Source organism: Pecten maximus, chromosome 7 (genome assembly GCF_902652985.1).
Source record: "Pecten maximus chromosome 7, xPecMax1.1, whole genome shotgun sequence".
Taxonomy (NCBI): domain Eukaryota; kingdom Metazoa; phylum Mollusca; class Bivalvia; order Pectinida; family Pectinidae; genus Pecten; species Pecten maximus.
In genome coordinates, this window is record NC_047021.1 from 32703753 (window position 1) to 32726951 (window position 23199).

Genomic DNA, 23199 nt, shown 5'->3' on the forward strand with positions numbered 1-23199 from the left:
GAATGTTTGTATGCAAAGTACTTTTGAGGTGGATGTCAGAGCGTCTCAGTGATGAAGAAAATGGCGCTAAGGATATGATTGAATACGGTAGCCAGAGAGTGTTCTAGACCACTTACCTGTTGATCCAATTAGTTCATATTCTATTGAAATATGTAAATTGATTTTGGACATTCATATTCGACTAAACAAATTTAAGTGAATTCAGTGATAAACATAGTTACTGCTAACTTAGTCAAGCTAATAGGCCCATACGTAATGTGCGAAAACGAAACCATAACAAAATATGGTTCCAGCGACAGCCGGCTAAGTTCCACTCTTCAGTTATCCAGTATATACCATATCTAGTTAGAAAGTTGAGTAAGTTGATATTAAATGTTACATTGTAATGAATTTATTTTTAAGGATGGTTTCTGTGTTATCTGAAGGTATATGTTATTTATAATAAGTTGTGGTGTCTGTTTAGTACATTGTAGCTGTTCATAAGGTTATACTATATCAAATCAAAGACTGGTTTCTAGAGATCTGTTCAAAAAAATTTGACCTGGTGTCTCAAAAGGTGTAAGTGTTTGTTTTAGTTCTTACGTCCTTGCTTGGTTTGAACATCAACGATACATGTACCTCGGAACTGAGAAGTTGCATTCACTTCTGCTCTTTGACCCATATATATATAGATCATGGCAAAAACAAAAGCACACAACTAGCTTTTTAAATGGCACCAGGAAAAATATCCTGACCAATCGCTAAGCTGATGTATTTTGTTTGAAAATCACAGATGAACATCATCTAAGTTCAAAGCCAATTTATAGTAAAGCGACCTGAAGGAGATCTACAGAGGATTGTAGCAGAAGTTGTTTGGGCTATAGTTGGCGGGCATGTATATGGATAAGCCATATGTGTAGCATCCATCTGAAGTAAATCAGAGCAGGAACCATGTTCATAATATTCCTTCTCTGGTCTTCATCTAGTTGCATTGCATTTTCCATTTTCTGTTGTATTCAGTTTTGCTGCTCAACTAATAAAACCCCACCTAGTGAAGGTATATAGTAGCTATATATATAGCACCAATTTGGAGATTTGTGTTCCACTAGGATTGACAACTTTAATTCTTGAGATATGAACTGGAACTGGACTAGATAGAATGTTGATCATGATGAACATGCAGGTTTTAATTGGTTGGTATAACATATAGGTTGTCCAGGCTGTGTTTTGAAGTCTAGAGTTTGAATCATGTTTGCTCCTACAATGTATGTATATACTGGTTTCCACCTTCTGTTACACAGTTGACTGAGTCCTCAATCATTATCTGAGTTAGAATTAACCTTCAGAAAATGTTCATAAGAATCTTCATAATGTCCATGTTATGCTTGCAAATTTCTTTATTCAACTTCTTGTCCTTTACGCTTATACTTTATTTTCAATATTGATTATCAACATTATATATATATATATAGGTGTTTTATTAGCAGCTAAACTTCCATGTGAACTCCAGCCAACAATCATGGAAAAACTGCAGTGCAAATTGTGTGATATTCATTTGAAGATACCAAACAGCCTGAAGAAGTTGAATATAAGAGATTTGAAGGTGGATACAGACCCAAGCATATCCTATATACAGGTATACTTTTATCCCCTTTATTCATAATATCGGGATAAGTAATCGTTATGTGTCTTTCGGAATAAAAATTATATTGTCATATATTTCTTTTTATTTGTATAAAGTATATATATTGCATTGCAGGACACATTGTCATCATAAGTCACACTTAGACTTTTTTTTGCTAACTTTTACCTCCCAATTTGTTACTTGGAACTTGTTTGTGGTTTTATCACAATAGATTACATATGAAGTTATGTCAGTATTAATATCATTTTTGCTGGAATTATGGCCCCAGTATAGCTGGCACATAAGATCTGTAGGTGAATTCTAGTGTTGTGTTTTTCCTCGCACAAAACTAGATGTAACAAAATCTAGTGTAAGCTGTGGTTTATTTAAGGTGTCTTTAAATTATCATACCTACTATTCAGTACTTTACATATATAGTCTCAAGAATGATATAGCATATACTGATATTTTTTTGTTTTACCTTTTAGGGAAGAGTGAAAGAGAGATCAGAACTACAAAAAAATAAATGGTTTGATTACATGAGAGTGTCTCTTCAAGATGGTAATTAAGCTACTTTCATTGTACATATGACTCTGTGTAATGAATTTGTATTTTATCAGATAGAAAATGCAGTAAAATATTTTCAACATTAATGCTATTAATCAGTTTCTGTATATAACCAGAATTCAGTAAAATTATAAGAACAATGTTTAGAGGATGTAGTGTTAAAAAAATAAACTTGAATATTTCTCATGAATTGTCAGAATAATTATCATTCCTCTATCAAAATTTATACAACAAATATTTAAGTGGGTTCTTTTACAGCATCTAATTTAGAATTTAAATGGATAATAATTTAATTGGATTTGTTGATATTTTTGGCACGTCTACTTTGTTAAACTTCTTCATATAGATCAGGATGATACTTCATGCCAAATAATGGTTTTTGTGACCGGCTCCATTGCTAAGGAGATGGATATCATACAGAAAGATGTAAGTCCTTGATGTTATAGATTGTCCATCTTGTCAAATTCTGGATCGTCCATCTTGTTGAATTCTGGATTGTCTGTCTTGTTGAATTATAGATTGTCCTTCTTGTTGAATTATGGATTGTGCTTCGTTTTGATTTTTTTTGTGTATTTTTTCTTTATGTGCTGGTGTCAAAATGCTAAACTGACTTGATTGGGTTCTGTTTATAACTTTATTATACACAAAATTATAACATATTTTGGTCTTCTCTAGAATGGACAGAAAAGCAGCACCTTTGATGGCAGAGGACTATCGATAAATATGATACTTAAAAAAAGATTCTGTAATTGTTTAGGTTATGAAACCTCATTCTTTGATCAGTGTTGAACCAGCATATCATTTTGTATTGCCTGAAGTGTTTTTTACCTCTATTATTATAGATGATGTACACTTTTGATTCTTGATGGAAAGTCTATTTGTTGAAGGTTATGTTATGGGCAACATACATGTATCTGAAATTTCTCTTGTTTAACATCACTTCCAGATTTCATGGCACCCCACTGAATTGTCTCCCTTGTATTATGTTGCAGTATACTCTGGTGCTGAGCGGGTTCAAGGTAGAAGAAAATTCACGTATCAAACCATCATCACATCCTTGTCAGCTGGTAGTGGATGAAGAAATGAGCACACCAAAGGTTTGGGTGAGTATGTCTTTGGGACAATGTTGATTCATGATGAAATGTATGATGGTAAGAGTATTCATAATTTACGTAGGTGTAAATGTTTTTGAAATTATAAAAACCATGTCATTATTTGAAACTGAAATCAATGTTCATTGCTAGAATCATTTCACAGTACACATATAGCACTACATGCACTGAACACATTTCAGTATATAGAGCCGGAACCAGACTTGATCGATTCCCAGGAACCCTCCACTTCTGTTGCTGTGAATGGTCAGAGGTCAAGGGTCAATACACCAGACAGACAGCCATCAGATAATGCTAAGGTAATGTAGTATAAGTACTCTGAAGCTCAGCGAGAACCTTACTGATCCTCTGGCTCATTAGGCATTTCTTGATAATCATAGGCCTGGTTTCATCAATATTCTTTAACTTAAGTTAATCTCATTACCCAAAGTTTCCATAAGATAGCTTTTTAGAATTTAAGGAAAGTTCCCCCTTTTTTTCCTAAATCTAATAATGCTTTTGTATGGAAAATTTCATGTTAAGGGATTTCAGAAATGTTACTGAAACCAGAGTCTAATTATCAAAAAAATTAATTATTTAGCCTTGCTTTAAAGGTTACTTTTACATCCTTGAAGACGACCAAAAATATAAGCAACAAGAGACTTAAAACTCTTGAATTGGATTTTACAATTGTAGCACTGGGGCTTTTTCTCACTGGTTTGGGATGGGGCCTTTTTGTCTCATTTTGGGAAGAAAATTGGTGAACTGGGAAAGTTTTTTTCAGGTTTAAACTGCAAATTTTGGTAATCTCGGTTTTAAAATAAAATAAGTCCAATTGGTAATGGTGCCCATTAACAGCCACAAAAAGCCATCACAAAAAGCCCTGAGCACATAGTCAAATTCAAACTTTTTTTTTCCCATTAAAACATGATTGTCCAACAAACAGACCAAAAAGGCAGATTCTTCCAAGAAGGTTTACAGTTATTGTCGGCTCAGCTCTCTAAAGCCCAATACAGTGGTGGATGTGTACGGAGTGGTCAAGTTCTTCAAGTCTCCGAGTAAAACCAGGGGAAGTGGTACGTATGTCAGCTGTGTTAAGGGGGATAACTCTGCAGTGAAAATAATTCTTTTCCCGATTTGATATTTCTTTATTTATCACGGGTACACCAGGGAAAGTGGTACAGCAAAAGCGTTAAGGGGAGACAACTCTGAGTGCAATGAAAATAACACTTGAATTTCTCCATATTTACTGAAAAAATGTATAGAAATAAGGTATTTTGTCTAAATGGGAAGATTGTCTAAAAAATAGGACATCTTATTGTCAACATTACACTTTTATTCTCTGATAAATATAAACATAATTTTTTAGGTCTACCTGCATGTAAACAGATAACAATATATCATTATTGAGTGGAATGCTTTCAGCACAAAATCACATACTGGTAAAATATATATGTTTACTGTTGTAGAGAATGTACAAAGTAAACATTATATATTGGTGAACAGTCTTTTACATCATTTCCACAGATTATAGTATGCTGGTGACCTTAGTTGACCCCAGTCTCTGTGAATTGGATGCAAACAAGAAGCTCAAGTGTCTTTTGTTCCATCGTGATCAAGCCCAGCTGCCTTCAGTAGATGTTGGAGATATCATTCGATTTCACAGACTTAAGGTAGCACATGTACAAAATACACAAATGTCACTGGGTCAGATTTAAGATTACACACATACAAAAAACTTAAGGTTGCATGCATACCAAAATATATAAATATGAAGGGGTCAAACTTCGGGTAGCCTGCATACCAAAATACAGAGATATGAAGGGGTTTCCTAACTGTGAGCACCCTTTTGTTCCTGGCAGTTTAGTATATATATACTTATTGCTGTATTTCATGTATTTACCTGTTCAAACAGGTGTCTTTGTACAACGGCGACCTTCAGGGACAAAACGGTCCCGGATTTTCCTGGTTATGTGTCAGTGGAGTGGCCGGTGATCCTATAGAACCAAAGGCTTCATCCAACAATTTCTCATTTACTGAGAGAGATACAGAAAAGGTAAATACCACATTTACAAATTACTCTCTTAAATGCATTGGCATTTGTTATAAAGAAGCCATAGTTGATATGATCTTATTACAAAGGGTTATTTTATTTTATTTAAGATTGAAGAGCTAAGGTGCTGGCAGGAAAAAGATCAAGTGCAATGGAGTCAAGAAGAAAGAACCAGAAACAAACACATTGAGGACATAGTCCCCGGGCTATATTTAGATTTATTATGTCAGGTAAGTTACAGGTAGATAGGGCACATAGTCCCCGGGCTATATTTAGATTTATAATGTCAGGTAAGTTTGGTGGGACACATAGTCCCCGCGCTATATTTAGATTTATTATGTCAGGTAAGTTGCAGGTAGATAGGGACACATAGTCCCCGGGCTATATTTAGATTTATTATGTCAGGTAAGTTGCAGGTAGATAGGGCACATAGTCCCCGGGCTGTATTTAGATTTATTATGTCAGGTAAGTTAGGTGGGACACATAGTCCCCGGGCTATATTTAGATTTATCATGTCAGGTAAGTTTGGTGGGACACATAGTCCCCGGGCTATATTTAGATTTATTATGTCAGGTAAGTTAGGATGGGACACATAGTCCCCAGGCTATATTTAGATTTATTATGTCAGGTAAGTTACAGGTAGATAGGACACATAGTCCCGGGCTATATTTAGATTTATCATGTCAGGTAAGTTTGGTGGGACACATAGTCCCGGGGCTATATTTAGATTTATCATGTCAGGTAAGTTTGGTGGGACACATAGTCCCAAGGCTGTATTTAGATTTATTATGTCAGGTAAGTTACAGGTAGATAGGACACATAGTCCCCAGGCTATATTTAGATTTATTATGTCAGGTAAGTTACAGGTGGATAGGACACATAGTTCCCGTGCTATATTTAGATTTATTATGTCAGGTAAGTTACTGGTAGATAGGGCACATAGTCCCCGGGCTATATTTAGATTTATTATGTCAGGTAAGTTTGGTGGGACACATAGTCCCCGCGCTATATTTAGATTTATTATGTCAGGTGTGTTAGGTAAGTTAAGTGGGACACATAGTCCCCAGGCTGTATTTAGATTTATTTTGTCAGGTAAGTTAGAGGGAGAAAGTATAAACTCTCTCAATTCTACCACAGTTGCCCCGGGGATTCTGCCAGCCACTCAGAATGTGAGTCTGATGTGAGTCTGACCAATTAGGGTTAATGATTGACCATCAATACTGCTAATTCAAGATTATGGATTTATTTTAAAGGTTATCTCAGTGCAAGTTGTGGATGACAGCTGTGTGACCTTCCGGGTATGGGATGGTACAAAGACTATTTAGTGAGTATCTTTTATTCATTATTGTTTGTTACTACAAGGTATCTATAATACACATGTTGAATGTTACTTCCTTGTTACCTCTATTTCTTGAAAAGTACTGCAGAGATATTCCTCAAACTTTGTGTGTAGGTTCGCCATGGTCCTTTATTGTGCCAATTCTATAGAAATTTTTCATTAGTAAAACAAAATGGCCAAGAGGCGGCTATTTTAGATTTTGAGAATTGAAGGTTGTTATAGCTATTTCTTGAATAGTTCTGGAGGGATGTTTCTCAAACGTCATGTGTAGGTTCAAATTGTTATCCGATTATTAAGAGGAAAGGAAAAGGGGAAAATAGAGAGATCAGTCTGACATATTGAACCAATAAAGATCATTTAATGGTGGACACCAAGATCCCTAGAGGACTTCTTGGTTCAGTATTGTGAGGGAATACTGTACTATCTTTTGTCGGTGTTGTGAGGGAATACTGTACTATCTTTTGTCAGTATAGTGAGGGAATACTGTAGTATCTTTTGTCAGTGTTGTGAGGGAATACTGTACTATCTTTTGTCAGTATAGTGAGGGAATACTGTAGTATCTTTTGTCGGTGTTGTGAGGGAATACTGTAGTATCTTTTGTCATTATGGTGAGGGAATACTGTACTCTCTTTTGTCAGTATTGTGAGGGAATACTGTAGTATCTTTTGTCATTATGGTGAGGGAATACTGTACTCTCTTTTGTCAGTATTGTGAGGGAATACTGTACTATCTTTTGTCAGTATGGTGAGGGAATACTGTACAATCTTTTGTCAGTATGGTGAGGAAATACTGTACTATCTTTTGTCAGTATGGTGAGGAAATACTGTACTATCTTTTGTCAGTATAGTGGGGGAATACTGTACTATCTTTTGTCAGTATTGTGAGGGAATACTGTACTATCTTTTGTCGGTGTTGTGAGGGAATACTGTAGTATCTTTTGTCATTATGGTGAGGGAATACTGTACTCTCTTTTGTCAGTATTGTGAGGGAATACTGTACTATCTTTTGTCAGTATGGTGAGGGAATACTATACAATCTTTTGTCAGTATGGTGAGGAAATACTGTACTATCTTTTGTCAGTATGGTGAGGAAATACTGTACTATCTTTTGTCAGTATAATGGGGGAATACTGTACTATCTTTTGTCAGTATTGTGAGGGAATACTGTACTATCTTTTGTCGGTGTTGTGAGGGAATACTGTACTATCTTTTGTCAGTATGGTGAGGGAATACTGTACTATCTTTTGCCGGTGTTGTGAGGGAATACTGTAGTATCTTTTGTCATTATGGTGAGGGAATACTGTACTCTCTTTTGTCAGTATTGTGAGGGAATACTGTACTATCTTTTGTCAGTATGGCGAGGGAATACTGTACAATCTTTTGTCAGTATGGTGAGGAAATACTGTACTATCTTTTGTCAGTATAGTGGGGGAATACTGTACTATCTTTTGTCAGTATTGTGAGGGAATACTGTACTATCTTTTGTCGGTGTTGTGAGGGAATACTGTACTATCTTTTGTCAGTATGGTGAGGGAATACTGTACTATCTTTTGCCGGTGTTGTGAGGGAATACTGTAGTATCTTTTGTCATTATGGTGAGGGAATACTGTACTCTCTTTTGTCAGTATTGTGAGGGAATACTGTACTATCTTTTGTCAGTATAGTGGGGGAATACTGTACTATCTTTTGTCAATATTGTGAGGGAATACTGTACTATCTTTTGTCAATATTGTGAGGGAATACTGTACTCTCTTTTGTCAGTATTGTGAGGGAATACTGTACTATCTTTTGTCAATATTGTGAGGGAATACTGTACTCTCTTTTGTCAGTATTGTGAGGGAATACTGTACTATCTTTTGTCAGTATAGTGGGGGAATACTGTACTATCTTTTGTCAATATTGTGAGGGAATACTGTACTATCTTTTGTCAATATTGTGAGGGAATACTGCACTATCTTTTGTCATTATGGTGAGGGAATACTGTACTATCTTTTGTCAGTATAGTGGGGGAATACTGTACTATCTTTTGTCAGTATGGTGAGGGAATACTGTACTATCTTTTGTCAGTATGGTGAGGGAATACTGTACTGTCTTTTGTCAGTATAGTGAGGGAATACTGTGCTGTCTTTTGTCAGTATAGTGAGGGAATACTGTACTATCTTTTGTCAGTATTGTGAGGGAATACTGTACTATCTTTTGTAAGTATTGTGATGGAATACTGTACTATCTTTTGTCAGTGTTGTGAGGGAATACTGTACTATCTTTTGTCAGTGTTGTGAGGGAATACTGTCCTATCATTTGTCAGTATTGTGAGGGAATACTGTACTATCTTTTGTCAGTATTGTGAGGGAATACTGTACTATATTTTGTCAGTATGGTGAGGGAATACTGTACTATCTTTTGTCAGTATTGTGAGGGAATACTGTACTATGTCTTGTCAGTTTTGTGGGGGAATACTGTACTATCTTTTGTCAGTATGGTGAGGGAATACTGTACTATCTTTTGTCAGTATTGTGAGGGAATACTGTACTATCTTTTGTCAGTATAGTGGGGGAATACTGTAGTATCTTTTGTCAGTATTTGTGAGGGAATAATGTACTATCTTTTGTCAGTATTGTGAGGGAATACTGTACTATCCTTTGTCAGTATGGTGAGAGAATACTGTACTTTATTTTGTCAGTATAGTGAGGGAATACTGTACTATCTTTTGTCAGTATGGTGAGGGAATATTGTACTATCTTTTGTCAGTATTGTGAAGGAATACTGCACTATCTTTTGTCAGTATGGTGAGGGAATACTGTACTATCTTTTGTCAGTATTGTGAGGGAATACTGTACTATCTTTTGTCAGTATAGTGGGGGAATACTGTAGTATCTTTTGTCAGTATTTGTGAGGGAATAATGTACTATCTTTTGTCAGTATTGTGAGGGAATACTGTACTATCCTTTGTCAGTATGGTGAGAGAATACTGTACTTTATTTTGTCAGTATAGTGAGGGAATACTGTACTATCTTTTGTCAGTATGGTGAGGGAATATTGTACTATCTTTTGTCAGTATTGTGAAGGAATACTGCACTATCTTTTGTCAGTATGGTGAGGGAATACTGCACTATCTTTTGTAAGTATTGTGAGGGAATACTGTACCATCTTTTGTCAGTATTGTGAGAGAATACTGTACTATCTTTTGTCAGTATGGTGAGGGAATATTGTACTATCTTTTGTCAGTATTGTGAGGGAATACTGTACCATCTTTTGTCAGTATGGTGAGGGAATACTGTACTATCTTTTGTCAGTATTGTGAGGGAATACTATACTATCTTTTGTCAGTGTTGTGAGGGAATACTATACTATCATTTGTCAGTATTGTGAGGGAATACTGTACTATCTTTTGTCAGTATTGTGAGGGAATACTGTACTATATTTTGTCAGTATGGTGAGGGAATACTGTACTATCTTTTGTCAGTGTTGTGAGGGAATACTGTACTATCTTTTGTCAGTATTGTGAGGGAATACTGTACTATCTTTTGTCAGTATAGTGAGGAAATACTGTACTATCCTTTGTCAGTATGGTGAGAGAATACTGTACTTTATTTTGTCAGTATTGTGAATGAATACTGTACTATCTTTTGTCAGTATTGTGAAGGAATACTGTACCATCTTTTGTCAGTATAGTGAGGAAATACTGCACTATCTTTTGTCAGTATGGTGAGGAAATACTGTACTATCTTTTGTCAGTATGGTGAGGGAATACTGTACTATCTTTTGTCAGTATGGTGAGGGAATACTGTACTGTCTTTTGTCAGTATAGTGAGGGAATACTGTACTGTCTTTTGTCAGTATGGTGAGGTAATACTGTACTATCTTTTATCAGTATGGTGAGAGAATACTGTACTATCTTTTGTCAGTATGGTGAGGGAATACTGTACTATCTTTTGTCAGTATGGTGAGGGAATACTGTGCTGTCTTTTGTCAGTATAGTGAGGGAATACTGTACTATCTTTTGTCAGTATTGTGAGGGAATACTGTACTATCTTTTGTAAGTATTGTGATGGAATACTGTACTATCTTTTGTCAGTGTTGTGAGGGAATACTGTACTATCTTTTGTCAGTGTTGTGAGGGAATACTGTCCTATCATTTGTCAGTATTGTGAGGGAATACTGTACTATCTTTTGTCAGTATGGTGAGGGAATACTGTACTATCTTTTGTTAGTATTGTGAGGGAATACTGTAGTATCTTTGTTATTACGGAATAATACATATTTTTAGCTTTCCGGTTACCGCATCGGCGTCCCACCCCAAAACTTTTAAAGTTTTGGGGTAAGTTTTTGGAAAGCTTGTTAGTCCAAAAGTATATACCTCATGTGATTTTTTCGCATTTTACCATTTTGTGGACTTAACTTTTTTGGCAACAAAACCCACTTTTAAAGTTTTTGGGATCAGTTTTTGGAAAGTTTGTAAGTCCAAAAGTATACACCTCATGCCCTTCTGAATTGGTTTACACATCAATTAGAGGTCTAGGAGTGATATTATGTGACATACGATTTCAAAATGACATGCTTATAATACATACATAAAAAATGAATGCTTAGTGTGATTGCTGCCGCCGGTGAGCTTTCGCAATCATTGATTGCACTTGTTTCAGTATGGTGAGGGAAATGGAAGCGGACCCAAACACCCACATCAGGAGAACTGATAGACAGTTGAATGCTAGGGCAAAGGACTGGGCTGTAGATGTTGCTCTTTATGACGATCATAGTATCACAGCAGCTAATATACAGGTGAGATTTATACAGGTGAGATGGAACTCTACCAATATATACAGGTGAGAATTATACAGGTGAGAGGTAACTCTTCCAATATATACAGGTGAGATTTATATAGATGAGAGGTAACCCTACCAATATACAATTGCATACAGGTGAGAGGTAACTCTAATGGCATATACAGGCGAGATTTATACAGGTGAGAGGTAACTCTACCAATATATACAGGTGAGACAGAACTCTACCAGTATATACAGGTGGGATTTATACAGGTGAGAGGGAGCTCTAGCAACATATACAGGTGAGAGGGAACTCTAATGGCATATACAGGGGAGATTTATACAGGTGAGAGGGAACTTTAAAGACATGTAAAGGTGAGATTGATACAGGTCTATTCTGATGATTATAGGTGGTGTTTATAAAGATGGGATTCATTCAAATGAGAGGGAACTCTACCAATATATATATACAGGTGGAAATATATACAGGTGATCCATATGTGTAACGTGTGATATAGAGCAGGACAGGATAAATATACAGATAAGATACAGGTGAATACAGGTAGGTATATAATATACAGGTGAGATACAGGTGAATACAGGTAGGTATATAATATACAGGTGAGATACAGGTGAATACAGGTAGGTATATAATTATAAGGTGAGAAATATACAAGATAAGATCAACACAGGTAAGGTATATATGTGATGAGATATACAAAGTGCAGGTGAGATATATATAGGTATTCAGTGTTAGTCCAGGATATGTCAGGCCTCTGTCTTCAACATTTCATTTGTCTTAATGTGCTGAGAGAAATGCCAGATTAATGCAGACTTGTTTATACAACAGCCTGGCAACACACTGACACTCTAAATAGCACAACATTGGATGATGGCTTTATCAGATTGTCCACACATACTTGATAGGCATAGCTTCTTTCTGTTGTCTTGCACATAAGCTATTAAAATGTTGTATTTGCCAATGGACAGCCATTCAGAAGACTTAATCTATTAGATCACATCAAATACTGCAATTAATCATTTTGAGGTAAAAAAATCATTTAAACATCAACAGCACAGTCTGATGCTTTTCAAAATCTGCTTTGAAATATTTTCAACACCATGTGCTCTTTTATAAAGGCTTCAAGGTTGCACTGATTTTGCATTATACTTGCTATGAATACAAACACACTGTAAATATCTTGATAACAAAGTTTTATGAATATTTCAACAAAATAAATGTATTTAAATCTCCAGTGCAAATACCAGATTCTCATTAATGTAGATTTTCTTTAAAATTTTACAGCCAGGGCAGTTCATCAAATTGTGCAATCTTCATGCAGCTGTCTTAAAAACCTCGGTAGCTAGGGACAACATGTCCTCCCTGCCAACACTGGAACTAGTTCTACACAGAGGCACCTCGTATGGGCGGGGCCTAAATGTTATGAAGGCGGAGTCACCAGACATCTTGACATTGATTGACACATTAGACAGAGTAGCTCCGCCCATAGGAGATGATTTTGATGAAGCTGAGGCTATGGATCTGTTTGAAGGATCAATGAAGGAGCCGGAGATGAATGGTGATGATATAGGTGAACCAAGTATTCAGGAAAATACTATCAATAGTTCAACTCAACACAACATCAACAACAGGAAACGGCCAGCAGATAATGAGAATGACTGTCAGAGTGATTCTGCGAGGAAACGGACAAGGTCAAGTTTTAGAGGGGGAAACATAACTCAAAACTGTGACCAATCAGCTGTGTCTGATATAACATCTGATCAGTCGGCTTTGGAATTATCATGTGACAGCTCTCATAACCAATCAGCTTCCCCGGATTATGTTGAAAGATGTATGCTACAGACAGAGACAGGTATGGAGACCGTAGTAACGACCCATTACAAAATATCATGGTTCCTAACTATGAAACATATACCTATTGATTTATATAACCTTTACTGGGAAAGATGTTTGTAAGTCACACAGGTTTTTATGCCCCCTCCACAAAGTGGTTAAAGGCATACAATGTTGTCCTTTGTCTGTTTGTCACAAATTTCAGTAATTTTGCAGGGTTTGTCATTCATTTGTTCATAGTGATGGGATGGTGACATTTTGCTTGAAAGATAAATATTTTGGGCCAAACATTCATAATGTGTAGTAAAAATGGAAAATAACAAAATAATTTCTTTTTCAACTTTTGACATGTTTTGGCCAAATTAAAAGCAGAAGGGATAAGTGTTCTACATGTATGCTTCACAAACATATTTCTAGTTATTTTATGTAACAATATTATAACATTCAGTTGGCCATAAGTTTTCAGGGTGGTACTGGGTGGTAAAAGGAAATATTATTGATATTTTCTTTAGAAGAGAGTGCACTTATGACAAATTAAACTGGTACTTCTCTTCTACTTTGTATATGATTGTTACACAAATCAGGACAGTGGAAGAATTTATATTGCGAATTTGAAATGTGGTTTCCAATTGCAGTTGTTCTGAACCATCCACATGTACAAGTGACCAGCATTCAAGATATTGAGTCACATTCTGTCCCATACAAGTTCAGAGTTCTTGGTCGAATAGAGGAGTATTTTCCGTGTCCAGTCCAGGCGCCCGAGGATCTGGTCCGACTCTACTGTTCACAGTGTAACTGCCTGTAAGTACATGTACACTGTACATGTAGTACATATTTATTGTGAAACCTGTCTAAACCATACATCACAATGGACCAATATTTAGCTCACCTGCCTGAACTTTGAACTTACCTTGTGTACTGTGTTGCAGTGCCTGTCTGCTGGTTTTAACAGTCCCAGTGTCATGACATTGGCCATGAAGCATGTTGAGATTAATGACCTCTACATACTTTCAAGGTCACAGGATTCCAATGTGTTAAAATCTAGCTTCTTCTAATTGATAACCAAGAGGTCCAGGATATTAATATTATTGGAAATCCCTCAATGATGTGAACAAGTATTTAAGATCTAAGGAATAGATTATCAGCTTCAACTATTTGTTATACAACTGTGTCATACTGGTATTTCCATTTTACTTTCAGTGTTTCACTACCAAAGGTAGATGGTAATTCCAACGAGGAACCATCCTCATCCACTAGGTAAGCTCATGTATTAAACAATGCTTAAAACAGATGATTTACCGTTATTTGAGATATCTTGGCCTAAATCATCTGGGTTGAAAAATAACTATAAATACAAATTTAAATTCTTGTTCTAGAAACTTTTATTTTGTATTCGATTCTTGGGGACCAGTTACAGTGTATATGCACTTCTTATTAGTCCCCTGCCGTTTGAAAAACGGGGGGACTATAGGTTTACCCTCCGTCCGTCTGTCCGTCCGTCTGTCCGTCCGTCCGTCCGTCTGTCCGTCCATCTGTCTGTCTGTCACGCAATAGTTGTCCGGACAACTCCTCCTAAAGTACTACTCCGATTTTTATGAAACTTGGTATACATGATCAGTATAACATGTAGTTGTGCATCTCACATTTTTTTTTCCAAAAACCAATTTTCAAAATGGCTGCCGACTTCTCATTGGTTGAGACTTGTCCGGACAACTCCTCCTAAAGTACTACTCCGATTTTAATGAAACATGGTATACATGATCAGTATAACATGTAGTTGTGCATCCTATATTTTTTTTCTTTAAAAATTCATTTTTCAAAATGGCTGCCGGCTTTTCATTGGTTGAGGCTTGTCTGGACAACTCCTCCTAAAGTGCTACTCCGATTTTAATGAAACTTGGTATACATGATCAGTATAACATGTAGTTGTGCATGCCACATTTTGTTTTTCGAAAAACCAATTTTCAAAATGGCCGCCGACTTTTCATTGGTTGAGGCTTGTCCGGACAACTCCTCCTAAAGTACTACTCCGATTTTAATGAACCTTGGTATACATGATCAGTATAACATGTAGTTGTGCATGCCACATTTTGTTTTTCGAAAAACCAATTTTCAAAATGGCCGCCGACTTTTCATTGGTTGAGACTTGTCCGGACAACTCCTCCTCAAGTACTACTCCGATTTTAACGAAACTTGGTATACATGATCAGTATAACATGTAGTTGTGCATCCCACATTTAAAAAAAAAAAAATCATTTTTCAAAATGGCTGCCGGCTTCTCATTGGTTGAGGCTTGTCCGGACAACTTCTCCTAAAGTACTACTCCGATTTTAATGAAACTTGGTATACATGATCAGTATAACCTGTAGTTGTGCATCCCACATTTTTTTCCCCGAAAAACCAATTTTCAAAATGGCCGCCAACTTCTCATTGGTTGAGACTTGTCCGGACAACTCCTCCTAAAGTACTACTCCGATTTTAACGAAACTTGGTATACATGATCAGTATCACATGTAGTTTGCATCCCAATTTTTCTTTTCGAAATAAAACATTTTTCAAAATGGCCGCCGGCTTCTCATTGGTTGAGGCGTGTCCGGACAATCCTAAAGTACTACTCTGATTTTAACGAAACTTGGTATACGTGATCAGTATAACACGTAGTTTAAAAAATGGGAAATAAATAGTTGCACTCCTGGATAAGGCAGGGGACTTTGTATTGCTGCTGCAATACTATCCATCCTTGTTTTTCTGGTTATATCCTAATGTAAAGAAATTATTATTATGTGATGGTTTTATACATTTACATCTTCTATCAAGGATTCACAATTTGATGAACCTTTTCTCCAACAGCCAAGTTCCCGAAGTAAGCCATGTCCAGGCAGGGGTGCAGTACTACAAATGTCCAACTTGTAAGTATAATTACTCAAAGGATCCAAGTCTCAATTAATTTTCCAAGACAAGTATAAGTGTTGAGTCAGATTATTTTCTTGCTTTTCTATATTGATTAGTCCCCTGTATCAGGTTAAATCAGACTAATTTTAGTCTGTTTTGTAACAGTATTGCCTAACCCTTATCAATTTGCAGCATGGACTGCAATGCAGCATATGCTGCAATCATGCTGCTTTTATGCTGGCATCATGCTGCTAGTTTCACAGCATGATTGCAGCATGTGCTGCATAGCAGCATGGTACCATGCTTCTGTACAGCATGTACTGCAACCATGCTTTAAAAATTGAGGTAATTGAATATCTGAACTCTATCATGCTGCAATCATGCTTTGTCGACTTAGTTAATTTATCATATGCACTGTATCATGCTGCAACCATGCTGCAATAACTTTGTCATTTTAGACAGGATATGTACCATGCTGCAATAACTTTGCCAGTTTGGATATCAAATCATATCATGCTGCAATCATGCTGTGTGGACTTGGTAAATTTATCATATGAATTGTATCATGCTGCAACCATGCTGCAATAACTTTGTCATTTTAGACAGGATATGTACCATGCTGCAACCATGCTGCAATAACTTTGCCAGTTTGGATATCGAATTATATCATGCTGCAATCATGCTGTGTGGACTTAGTAAATTTATCATATGAAATGCACCATGCTGCAACCATGCTGTATTAACTTTGCCATTTTAGATACAAACTGTACCATGCTGCAATTATGCTGTATTAACTTAGTTAATTTAATGAACTGCACCATTTTTTCATGTATTAACATGAATTGTTTAAGTTGAAATGTGTATATGCTTGGCCATTCTGTATAAGCTTAAAAGGGCATTCCTTTGTTCGGACATCACAAAATTTCTGTGGGTGAAATGTAGGTCCAAGCGAGGATCCAAAATCTAGGACCAAATTTCCCAGGTACCAAGATTAACCTAAACAATTATTAATTAATAAAATAAGATACAGAAAATTAACAAAAGTTGGTATTAGATATTTTAGTATCTTTTTTTTTTTAATTTTAAATAAAATATAGAAAATTTCCAGGTGTCAATGGTGATAACAAAATAATTTTTAAAAACATGTTTGTGTTGCAGAATTTCCTTTTCATACTTGATCAATACCACACATATTTATTTAAAATTCAATAACAATTATTTTAATTAAGTATTTCGTTTATAAGTATGTTCTTTGTTAGTATAACGGTTCACAGCTTTTAAATGTGATATTTTGTCAGCTTTCACTTGTAGTTCTATCTCAGAAGGAATTAACTTAAACATTGATGAATGTTGCAAGTTAGTACATTCGTGTGACGACTTAAAACTCATCCCTATAAAAATTTCATTCAAATTTTCAGAGTTTAGATCGTTTTTTGAAGAACCAGTATATTGACTTTTGCTTCGATTATACACTTTTTATCGGAGATAGAATCAGTCACTTTATCCAAACACTGACATAAACCAAGACGTTGCCATTTACCATGCACCAGCTTACTACCAGGTAGCCATACATGTAACATGTTCGCCAAAACAATATCGGGGTCACTCTACCAACAGTTACACATGTGCTTGGAATATCGCTTTTAATTCAATCAAATAAGATTAAAATCACCTGCTCATTGTCTTTGTATCGCATACTTTCTGGATATATGCGGTGTTAAGATTACATCTGATAATAGCATACGAAATCACGTCGTGTTTGACACAACATTCATCGCTATAAACTCCAATAAACATGTGTCGAACTTATGTTGTCACTCGGACGCTTCCTTGTAAAACGTATATTGAAGTTAAGCGCTGTGATGATCTCGACCTCGACATGAGTTTACTAACAACAGACGATATTCCCGTACTTTAATCTGAATTATTTGAAATCGTGAACATAAAAAGAAAACGTGCATTGGTCGGTTCCTCGTATGAAAATACATCCATATTAAACAATAGGCGTATGACAGACGAGGCCAAAACCTCTGGTCAGATTACATGTTTATCGTTCGGTTCACCTATGACCTCGTTTGTTTACCTTGCTCCCGAGATGTGACGAGAGTGCTCCTCGAGCTCGTGCGATCTAAATGTGCACGATGCAAGTATTAAATACTGTAATATTTATCTTAAAAGTATGACACAATAGAAGTTTTTGATTTAGAATAAAAAACACGCACAAGTAAAAATGAATCGTGTTAATCTCTGGCAGTAAAATATTTATCCCATGATGCAACACACACGAGTTTAGCGGGAAGTCTGATAGCCATGTTTGAATTCACCGGATGTTTATTTCCAGAAGAAAAGTATAAACAAACACGACGATAGCCTAAAAACGAAGTTTGTTTCCCGTCTTACTGAAGAAGATCGACTTACTTCAAGTTACCGACGGATGAATATCAGCTTTCTCGTTGTTTTTGATGATCGATGCATATTTTTACCGACAAACATCGTTACGAGACAGGGTAAGTTTGAATTATATAATCTTCTTCACGTTCTGACATCGTTTCACATTATACGACGATGCATTTGATATAGATCTATTCATATCAATAAGACCTAATTATTTATTTTTCAGGGTTTTGATGATTAATTTATCACAGATTACACGGCCGAAGGAAACGCAGTACCGATCCATGTGTTGCAATCGTAAGTTTTCAATTTTATTTATTTATTATTAACGATCTTCGGCCCGACTCCAATTGCATTTTTTCCCCACTCACACAACCCTTGTTATGATTATGACGTACATACGTATTCACAAACAATGGTGAGGAAAATTTGTGTTTTGGATAAAGAAACCTTTCGTGAAAGATCTTTACCTCCACATTCTTTTGAGGATCGATGTTTGCAGATTATTGCATCAAATTGAAACGATTATATGAAATAGGTGAATTAAGATGAATTGTAAGTAAGTAACATTGTTTTATGTATAGTATAAACTGTATATTGCAGTTTCACATTGATATGAACTGATGGAGAATTCGGGAGTAGCTTGATTTAATTAATAATTAAGTCATCCTGGCAAGTTTTATTTTGTAGCTTTGTGTGGCTGGCTTAAATTTTCTTGATAAAAAGGCTTCCAAAGCAAACATAATGAAAATGATAGCAAATTGATCATGAAAAGTACATAAGTTAAATACAAACATTATCTTCAAAAACTTGACAATTATTCTAATTTTGAAATAAAAGAATATTCTAAAAGTCTTTCTTTCTTCCAACAGAGACTGAGTCTTCATGCAGTACATTCTGGAATGAGGAACACCGCATGCATTGTGGTCCAAATTGATGGCATTGACTTAACACAAAGCAGAAAGGAATGAAGAGAAATTAAGAAGTTTATGTTTTACATTAATTAAGATTATTCGAGATATGTTATCTGTCGATGTATACAACATTTCCTTTCATAATAAAAGTGTAAACATTAATATATATACAAAAAAAATCATGTATATAATCTAAAAATCCTTGTTAGTTATTTGTTGTACTAGCAAAAAATATAATATAGTCGTCTCAAGCTTGGTTGTATTGAAATCCCCGGGGACAGTGACAGAGATATATCACTACAGTACGTGCTACATCAAACAACACACCATTGTTCAAATTGTCAATCAACATTTCATTTAGTCAGTATTTAGAATTGATTCCAAAATTATGATAATCTTTTCACAGTTTATTAGAAATAATGTTAAATTCGATAGAAGAAGTCTTCGACTGTTGCTTGTTTTTGTTTAAGTTCACGGACACACATGAAAACAGTTTCCAGTACATCTGGGCTACTTCGAGGAAACTACGTATACTGTCTGAAATCAGTCTTGTGCGTCTGTGACAAAATGTATACATATCCTACTATAACTCTGCTGGAAAATATTATTTTGTACTATTTTCCTACTATTTTAGAAGAAAAAAAAACAGAATTATAAATACATACTGTAGTATGTTCTGACATTGAACTTGTATATCTTGCTGACTATTTTTGTTGAAACAAACCACTTCTAGCTAGGATGAATTGATATTAGTTGTATTTGAAAATTGTACTAGAAAAAGATAGCTGTGTTGTGTATGTGATGGAAGTTTTGAGAAAAAGAATATAAGAGGCAAATAAAATAAGTACCATGGGTAAATTAGAATTAAAATTTGTTTTGTCACATTCTCATTTCATTGATAAGTTTTAAATGTTTGAACTAGAAAAAACAGCCTGTATGAAAAGTTTTATACCATGTTAATTACCAAATAAAATGTAATACAAAAGTATTCAAGTTTTTATTATTGCATGATTTTCATTGATTTTGTAAACCATGCTGCCATGAAGCATGATTGAAGCATGATCCCAGCATAATTTGCATAATTGAAACATGCTGGGATCATGCTGCAGACCATGCTGGGATCATGCTGCAGACCATGCTGGGATCATGCTGCAAACCATGCTGGCATCATGCTGCAGACCATGCTGGGATCATGCTGCAGACCATGCTGGCATCATGCTGCAAACCATGCTGGGATCATGCTGCAGACCATGCTGGGATCATGCTGCAGACCATGCTGGGATCATGCTGCGGCCATGCTTCCTTAAAGCATAAATGCAGCATGATCCCAGCATAATTTGCATAATTGAAACATGCTGCAATCATGCTTTAACTAGTAAGAATATATAGTGAGGTAAATTAGGCACCATGCTGCAGTCATGCTTCATTCATGCTGCAATTCCATGCTGCATTCATACTGCATCTATGCTGTGATCATGCTGCAAATTCATAAGGGTAAGCCACTACAAGTTATTGACCTTGATGTGGAACTCTCTAATATCTTTGGTTATAAAGTTAGTCCTAGTCTGCCATTTAAAGAGTTGAGTTCCCAACATGTGTAGTATCTTTCAAAACATACTTTTAAATTTTCAAGACTCCTTCTATTTTCATGTCTACTTGTAATTGTTGATTTCTTAGTTTAAACATATTTTATTGTCAAATACAGAGACAAAGAGATAGGGCACAAGTTATTACTGTAATTTCCTTTCTTAGTTTTTTTTGATATGCTTATCATTGACTAGCTTCTGTAAAATTATATATTTCTGTGAAAATATTCTTTGTGTTTATATCTATAGGCAAGACTGTGGACCTGATATATACGTATATGTTAAGACTGTTGATCCGAGACAGTACAGGATGGATACAGGCCAATCTTTGGAGAGAGGAAGCGGTAAGTACAGTCAAACCTGTCATATGTGACTTTCAAAGGGAGGCAACAGAAAAGGTCACATATGACAGGTTGTCACTTAATCCAGGTTCAGGTAACCGGTATGGTAAATGACATTGGGAGGGAAAAAATTGGGTCACATATGACAGTCAGTTAGTTCAGATGGTTGCTAAAGCAGTTTTGACTGTACACCACAAAAAACATAAACTATATTGATTATTTACCAGGAGTATAATCTGAATTACAGATTATAGATACTTGTATACAATCTCTGACTATTGTTTTATGTCGATGTTTAGATTTGTTAACCTGTTTATTCAGAAGATATTACTAATATGTATTAAAATTTGAATGAAACATTTCTACTTTTATCTAAGGATTTCCCTATCAATCTTTAGAACTTTTCCCTCCTGGAAAAGACTATATCTCCTTCAAATATAGAATTTAATTTTTTTTTCATCTTTGGATGCAAAATAAAGTAAATTAAGTTGTATTGTAATAGGTAGGACTAATGAATACATCCTACCCATGCTGGGGCTTAAATTAATGACCTTACACTCTTAGAGTGAATATCCTACCATTCGGCTAAAGGGAGTCTGAGTTAGTAATGTGACCTTAAAGCCACCTTTCCAATAAGTAAAACCTTATTGTCTAGGTAGCGGACATGTTTATTTTCTTTTTCACTGTTTGAATTTAATAATAAATCATGGTCTCCTTGTTTACAGGAATTGTTTTTTGTTTACCTCTAGCCTGTATACATTTCAGGTTACGTTTTTCAAAGACATCGACCCAAGAGATGTGGTATCTAGTCAGAAGATCTTTCGTGATGTCTGTGATCAGTTGGACAAGATTTCCGTGCCTGTTAATGGAAAGAAACCTTTAGTTGAGTGTGGGGTGATGTCTTTTAGCAGCGGTAAAGGAACTGGATATCATATATTTGACACCTGTGTGGCATAGCAGCATTCATTGTTTCCATATAAGGTTTTAAAGACAAATTAACAAAATTTAATGCATTGATTCAGAGGGATCATTCAAAAAGTTTTGGGTGTTTATGAAAAGAAAATGTATACAATATCCTTAATTATTTTTCTGCTTGGTTACATTTTGATGGACATTCATTGCACCATTTGTCCTACACAAGATGTTGTAGGGGCCAAAGGGAACTTAGTCTACATAACTGGATTCTGTATGGCGCAAATTGACCTTCCTTTTTAAATCTTTAATAAATATAAAAAAAATGTCATAACTATTTCTTTTTTGCAACCAAGGAAGTTTGTTTGAAATAGAGCATATCTATCAACATACAAAATAAGAAGCTGAAAAGATGCTGAAAATTTGTACTTTGGCTTTCACTTCACGGATCATTTCACAATGACGTAGAAAAATGTTCCTGAAGGTTGTCAGTGTGAGAATAAGAGGGTCATTCAGTAGTAGAAAAGATACCAGGTTCCCTGACAAAATGTTGCTTTGATCTTTATTAGTGATATGTATTACTGTGGACACAATGCACTTACATGAATTTCCTTAAGGTTCCATACGTTCGCTTTAGAATGTGATATCGCGGAAGTGGGAGGCAACAATGCAGTTTGGTTTATTGGTTTGGTTTATTGGTTTGATTTATTTTGTTTAATGTCCTATTAACAACCAGGGTGGTTTAAAGACGTGTCAGGTTTTGGAGAAGGAGGATAGCTGGAGTACCTGGAGAAAAACCACCAGCCTACGGTCAGTACCAAGCAACTGCCCCACATAGGTTTCAAAACCAGAGGAGGAGGGCTAGTGATAAAGTGGCGGGAGCGGGACAC

General features: G+C 35.7%; 1 protein-coding gene and 1 long non-coding RNA gene across 4 annotated transcripts; both read left to right on the forward strand.

Moving 5' to 3' along the window:
* The first annotated feature begins 45 nt into the window (after positions 1-45).
* LOC117330614 (protection of telomeres protein 1-like) lies at positions 46-22386 on the forward strand. 3 transcript variants are annotated; one of them, XM_033889040.1, is made up of 18 exons: positions 46-357; positions 1452-1615; positions 2092-2164; positions 2517-2596; positions 3163-3273; positions 3465-3581; positions 4208-4337; positions 4789-4934; positions 5177-5317; positions 5425-5544; positions 6568-6638; positions 11296-11431; positions 12722-13289; positions 13906-14071; positions 14471-14527; positions 16121-16179; positions 21306-21400; positions 22163-22386. In XM_033889040.1, the coding sequence occupies exons 2-18, from the start codon at positions 1499-1501 to the stop codon at positions 22352-22354; spliced, it is 2379 nt and encodes a 792-aa protein (XP_033744931.1). In that variant the 5' UTR covers positions 46-357; positions 1452-1498; the 3' UTR covers positions 22355-22386. The 3 variants fall into 3 exon arrangements, with proteins under 3 accessions (XP_033744931.1, XP_033744930.1, XP_033744933.1); XM_033889039.1 differs by having other exon boundaries at positions 1464-1615; XM_033889042.1 differs by having other exon boundaries at positions 1467-1615.
* On the forward strand, positions 18146-20126 carry LOC117330616. Its single transcript, XR_004533374.1, has 3 exons — positions 18146-18669; positions 18783-18853; positions 19429-20126. It is a non-coding gene; the product is annotated as an uncharacterized LOC117330616 (long non-coding RNA).
* Positions 22387-23199: the final 813 nt, after the last annotated feature.